This window comes from Mauremys mutica, chromosome 4 (assembly GCF_020497125.1).
Source record: "Mauremys mutica isolate MM-2020 ecotype Southern chromosome 4, ASM2049712v1, whole genome shotgun sequence".
NCBI classification, from domain to species: Eukaryota; Metazoa; Chordata; order Testudines; family Geoemydidae; genus Mauremys; species Mauremys mutica.
Window position 1 is genome coordinate 131,972,015 of NC_059075.1, and position 6,474 is coordinate 131,978,488.

The window sequence follows — 6,474 nt, forward strand, 5'->3', positions numbered from 1 at the left end:
GTGTCTCATGATTGCCCATCTGTGCTCTTCCTGCCTTGTGCTGACAGACATAACCCTTCTCTCTTCCTCCCTTGTTTTAGGTGGTCTGGGCAAACAGCGAACGCGTTGGCTGTGGGATGCAATTCTGTAAAACCCTGCATGGTGTCGAGGAACCTGATCTCTACCTGCTGGTCTGCAACTACGATCCCCCGTGAGTGTGCGCTTCCCAAGGGCTGCTTTGATTTCATCTTGGCCCTGTCACATCTACTTACAGTAACTTTCATCCCCAGGCTGAAAAGGAAAATCCTCCCCCAGGCTCTGCTTATCTTGCTTTCCGGTAGTGAGTGGAAGCCAATCCTAAGAAAGCCCTTTGTTGTCATTTTCCTGTGGCAACAAAGAGAGGCAGGTCTTGTAAATCCAGCCCAGGTCTGGGACAGAGTCGTCCTCAGTTCTATCTGTGGTGCTGCTATGGACCGTGTGTCCTTGCTTGGGTGTGTCGTGAAAAGCCACATAGTTACAGGGCTGTAAATCTAGACTTGCTCCACATAGGTCAATGGAAGCACCCTGGGTTTACACCAGTGTCACTAGGAGGAGAATTTGGCTGTTATTTTCTCTGTATCTCATTTTCCCCAGCTGTGATATGGAGAAAATTAGCTTGATTCTGCTCTCAGTCTGGTGTCATGCCACTGACTCCATGGAGTTCCTCGTGATGATTTACATCAGTGTACTTCACGGATGTGTATAGGGAGCTCTGAGGTCCTCTGTCAATGGGGCTGTATAAATGCAAGGGCTTACTGTCAGAGCTGGTCAGAGTGTTCCCAGCTTGGTAACCTCTATGGAAATATGCATGAACATTTTAACGGAAAAAGGCAAAATAAAACGAACGTTCAGGAAACTGAGGGGTCATTTTTTGAGCAGCTGTAATATTAAGGGCCTGATCCAAACCACTGCTGAAGTGAATGGAAAGGCTCCCAAACTTAGGCTCAGGCCTCTAGACAGTGTTCATAAGCCCAGGTGCCATTAGTAGCACAGTCAAAGCTCCCCCCACTTTTTAAGTGACCTTTGATTTATATCTTAGCAAGATCTGATTTGAATTAAAAATCTCCCTCCTTTTTGAGATGGGGAGGGGATTCGTCCCCTCTGTTGCAGGGGCGGCTCTAGGAATCCTGCCGCCCCAAGCAGGGCGGCGCGCCGCAGGGCGCGCTCTGGCGGTTGCTGGTCCCGCGGCTCCGGTGGAGCATCCGCAGTCATGCATGCAGGAGGTCCGCGGGACCAGCGAACCCTCCGCAGTTATGCCTGCGGGAGGTCCACTGGTTCCGCGGCTCCGGTGGACCTCCCGCAGGCATGACTGCGGAAGGTCCGCCGGAGCCGCCTGCCGCCCTGCCGGCAAAAGGCCACCCCAAGCGCGCGCTTGGCGCACTGGGGTCTGGAGCCGGCCCTGCACTGTTGTCATGAGCTGTTCTCTTTTCATCTGCATATTCTGCTTCCAGCGGCAACGTGAGGGGTCGCAAGCCGTACAAGGAAGGACCTCCGTGCTCCAAGTGCCCCGAGGGCTATACATGTAGGAATTCAATCTGTGGTACGTGAAGGGATCTGAAGGAGCCAGTGTCTCCACTGGACAGGCCAGAGAACTGCGGGGGAGGCAGGTTCTACCCATGGGACAATCCCCCTAAAAGCAGTGGGGTTGGCTTCTGAATGAGGTGCTAGTCCAGGAGTAAAGGGGCAGAATCTGGCTGTATGTGGGGATCCCAGCACTTCCTCAGCCCTGCCGGTAAAGTTCTCCCAGGTCTCAGGGTCGGGATTCTAGGGCTTTCCCCGGAGGTGAATCACCTTTTTGCAAGTATATATTAGTACTGTCAAAAAGGAGCTGGATTGGCAGACTTGGGATTGGAGTCCTGTGTTTATCTACAGACAGGGCTGGCTCCAGGGTTTTTGCCGCCCCAAGCAGCCAAAAAAAAAAAAAAAAAGCCGCAATCGCGATCTGCAGCACTTCCGCCGTGACTCTACCGCCGCCGCTTCTTCGGCAGCAATTCGGCAGCCGGTCCTTCCCGCCGAGAGGGACCCGCCGCCAAATTGCCGCCGAAGAGCCAGACGTGCCGCCCCTTCCCCTTGGCCGCCCCAAGCACCAGCTTGCTACGCTGGTGCCTGGAGCCAGCCCTGTCTACAGAGTAGGCATAACCTAGGCAGCAGCAGAGCAAGCTTCCCTCACACATGCTGCCTTGCCAATGTGCCTCGTCCTGATCTGACGGGACCCTCACTACCCTCTCCTAGGGGTAGGTCATTTTCACATTCTGCAGCCCATGCAGTCCTTGGCATCTCTGCTGCAGACACCAGTGTGTGGTGGTAGTTCTGTTCACTGGGAGCTCCCCCAGCTCATTTCACTGTTCAGCCACCAGAAGACAGGAAAGACTCACTGTCCTCCAATCTGGGCCATGTTCATGCTGGTGACAGATGGGAAAGGCTTCCTATTCCATTAGCAACCACCTGGGCCCCAGCTGCCAGGAAAGACCATTCCAGAGGGGTGGCGTTTTCCCACATCAGGTCTGAAAACAAATGAAATCTTGGGACCTGCCCGGAAAAAATGATTTCCCTGCATCTGGAGGGTTACCTGCTAAGCTCAATTTCCACCAAGGGGCAGAGAGAGGGGGGTGTTTCCCCAAGAGCCTAGTGAAAGTGCCTGCCCCTGCTTTCTCCAGCTCTCCTTTGCTGGTTTTCATTGGGCTCCGAATGAAGCTGGTGGTAACCCACAGCCCTCTTTGTCTCTCATCAGAACCCAGTGTAGACTCAGAAGAGGCCTCTACATCCTCTAGGACAACAAGGCCAAACTTCATCACTAGGCCAGCTCTCGCCACAGCTACCACGAGTCCGACCACTACCGCTATCATAACGCCACCACCCACCACCGTGAAAAAAAGGCTGGCACCCACCACCACCACGAGGCCTGCACCCACTACCACAAGCCCCACCACCACCATTACTCTAGGGCCAGCACCCACCACCACCACCGCCACAACAAGGCCGAACCCCACCACGACCACAAGGCTGCCACCCACCTCCACCCCCACCCCCACCACAAGCCCGCCATCTACCCGAACAGCAAGGCCCAACCCCACCACGGCCACTGGGCCAACATCCTCCTTAGAGCCCACCTCAGACCTGGACCGTAAAACATCTCCAGAAATGCAAGTGGACTCTGAGGAGACTGGTGCCCCATTGGTGACCTTGGAGGCTGTGACCTTTCTAGACCTGGAGTCGACCCTCAGCCCGACTGCCTCTCCAGAAATGGAGGGAGACTTGAAGGAGTCTGATGCAACCTCCGTGAGAGCTGAGCCAGCCCTCTCCTCAGAGCCACCTCCATCCTTCAGCCTTACGACTCTAGAAACCAATCTAAGCTTGGAAGATACCAAGCAGCCCCCACCTGCCCTAAAGCCAGCACCTGCCACTGCTAAGGAGATCTCCCTCCTGCACTTATTACCACCTTCCAAGGCTGCAGCGGGGCACAGCCTCACTGTCCAGTCCTCCCTGTCAGGTAAGGCAGCTGTGGAGGGAGTCTTGGATGTAAAGGACATAGGCAACCCCTAAGAAACATAAATGCACTTGGCAGGAAACAATAGCAGACTGGCCCTCAAACTCTTCCCCCACACAGCACCGACTCCCTTCCCCACACCTTCCCCTGCACTGTGTCCCCTAACATTATCAGGGACTGTCTGAGCTGCCTGGTTCGTGAAGCATGAGCATGGATTTGGCTGGTTCCCCACTAACCCACGAGCAGAGTCATGAGCTGTGTCTTGCCTTCTGAGGGGCTCTGTGCTGGTGTCCTGCGCTATGCATCATCCTTGCCCATGTGGCAGCATGTCGCAGAGGGAGCAGTGTGAACTGGGCCGGTCCTTTGCCTGTGGCTTCAGCTTTGATTCCAGGTTTCCTTCCTTTCTGCACACAGGTGCCAGAGAGACCGAAGAGCTGATGACGGGCCCCACAAAGAAAGACTTGGACCAGCAAAATGTTTCAGCCACCAGCAACCTTCTGGAGTTCTCTCTCTTCCTAGTGGCCGCTCCCCTGCTGACAGGCCTTCTGCTCTGAAGGGTCTGCCTCGACCCTCTGTGCTCCTATCCTCAAACTCTCCTCCAGTACTGATTGTCCCGCTGCCCTGCTGGGCGTGGGGCATATCAGTCAGGTGAAGACCCCCTACTGGGCCTTCTTGTCACTGGCTAAGTCCACTCCAATCCAGATATACTCAGCAGTGCCTGGCAAACCACACCAGTCATTCTGTTATGCTAGCACTGCTGAGATCCTGCTATCTCTGGATACCAATAAAAGGGGGTTAGCTAAGTTTTAAGTGCCCAGCTCATCTGCTAAAGGGGCAGGAGTAGCTGGGTGAAGAGAGGGGAATTTCCTTGGTGCCTCTTCCTCCCCAAGCTCTAACTCTAACCTGAAGTTCCATAATTCCTACTCCAGTCAACTCCTTAATACTGAAGATCCTGGATCCCCACCGGTCTGGAGGCATGGTGCTTCATGGCCCTCCCCCCTAACCGGAAACAATGAATGTTCTACTATCTTTGTGGGACTGTAAGGTCCTTCCCCACAAACCCTATATGAAAGGCAGTGCAGACATGGATGGTACAACCCTATCTAAACTCCTCTTGCTTCCTCCACCAAATGTGTCTACAGTGCACATGCCCCTTCAGGAGAGCCAGGAATTGAACCCTGCTCATCAGTTTTGCTTTGTCCGTTGCATGCATCCCATTCCAGAGTTACTCCATGTGGCATGGTTCTTATTTTTTTGTGCATGGGAAAAAATATTTCTGCACTGGAGAGGAGGTGGTGGCTCATTATAAAACTCCTGTTGGCATCCTCTATATCTTGTGGCATGACTTTAGACTAGCTTCTCTTGAGTACCTGAAATGTACGATGTATTTCAAGTTAGATACAGATCCTGGCCACCTATGGTGTATGTATCTTATACACACAGTGGAACCTGACCCAGCAAAAATCAGGTGGTGTGGTGGAGTTCAAAGCAAATTCTGCTTGGGGTTATCCACTGGAAGCACGACTTACCATAGAGCAGCTTTCACTGTATGTGGCATTCATGTTTGTTTCCCCTCTGCGTGTCTGCTCCATGTATCTTACATTTCCAAAAAAGGTGTGTTAACTACACGACAAGCCTCAGGTGGTCCAGTGGAAGGTGCCAATTGATATGAACCTTTTAGCAACCATAGTGTCCCTTGGTTTTGCTACCTGATGAGGTGGGGACTGACGTGAATCCCATAGCCCCTTGGCTATGAGGGACACTGTTTCCAATACCCCATGAGGTCCTGCTCTCAATAAATGCTGTTCTGAAACCATCATGCTGGAGCGTACCATGTTTCACTGAGTGGCGGATGGAGTCCTGTGGCTGGGAACTTGGTAACTTGCATGTGAAAGACTCTTGGCTGTTTTCTTAGTGGAGAGAGAAATGGCTTCTGTGGTCCCTCCCTTCTTTGCGGTAGTGCTAGGAATGAGGCAAAGTCCCTTGTTCATTTCCTTCAGGATCCCCGAGCATTATGAGAGTGGGGGTGTGCACAACATGTAACTCAGTAGCTCTCAGCCTTTCCAGATGACTGTCCCCCTTTCAGGAGGCTGATTTGTCTTGTGTATCCCCCAAGTTTCACCTCACTTAAAAACTACTTGCTTACAAAATCAAACATAAACATACAACAGTGTCACAGCCTGTTATTACTGAAAAATTGCTGACTTTCTCATTTTTACCATATAATTATAAATCAATTGGAATATAGATATTGTACTTACATTTCAGTGTATAGTGTACGGAGCCATATAAACAAATAATTGTCTATGAAATTAGTTTGTACTGACTTTGCTAGAGCTTTTTATGTAACCTGTTGTAAAACTAGACAAATATCTAGACGAGCTGATGTACCCCCCAGAAGACTTCTACGTACCCCCAGGGGTTGAGACCCACTCATGTAACTGACCTTCTGTCTATCCCTTTCTATGGCCTCTATTCCCACCATTTCTGAGCACCTCACAATCTTTAATGTATTTCTCCTCAAGGCCCCTCACCCCCGTGAAGTAGGGCAGTGCTATTATCCCTCGTCCCTGGAGGGGAACTGAGGTACAGAGAGACAAAGGCCTGGATCCTCAAAGATATTTAGGTGCCTCACTCTCCTAGATATCACTCATTGAAATCAATGGGACTTAGGTCCTTAAATTCCTTTGAGGACCTAAGTGACATGCCCAAGGTCACTCAGGGAGTCTATGGCAGAGCAGGGAATTGACTCCACGTCTCCCCAACATCCTAGCCTAGCGACCGAATCTTTAGCCCATCCTTCCTCTCAGTATAGTCACAACTGTGTGTACATCTGTTGTGTCTTATGGCCGTGCTGCTCACTGGTCCATAGTTACAGGTGAGCTGAGTTTTGCACCACAAGCAGGGAAGCAGCCACTTTGCTATGTACAAAGAACATTCTGTACCCTACTCAGCATCACAGAGCACTC

General features: G+C 51.8%; 1 protein-coding gene across 3 annotated transcripts in view; it reads left to right on the forward strand.

Annotated features, from left to right (window-relative positions):
* The window catches only part of C4H6orf89 (chromosome 4 C6orf89 homolog), a 46,358-nt gene extending 40,627 nt beyond the window's left edge, over positions 1-5,731 (forward strand). For 2 of the 3 annotated variants that reach the window (XM_045014168.1, XM_045014169.1), the window contains 4 exons: positions 81-190; positions 1,470-1,558; positions 2,750-3,508; positions 3,920-5,730. In XM_045014168.1, the coding sequence (XP_044870103.1) occupies positions 81-190; positions 1,470-1,558; positions 2,750-3,508; positions 3,920-4,059 (1,098 nt within the window). In that variant the 3' untranslated portion in view covers positions 4,060-5,730. Of the gene's footprint in view, positions 1-80; positions 191-1,469; positions 1,559-2,749; positions 3,509-3,919 lie in introns of all 3 variants that reach the window. The other variant, XM_045014170.1, reaches the window with a different exon arrangement.
* Positions 5,732-6,474: the final 743 nt, after the last annotated feature.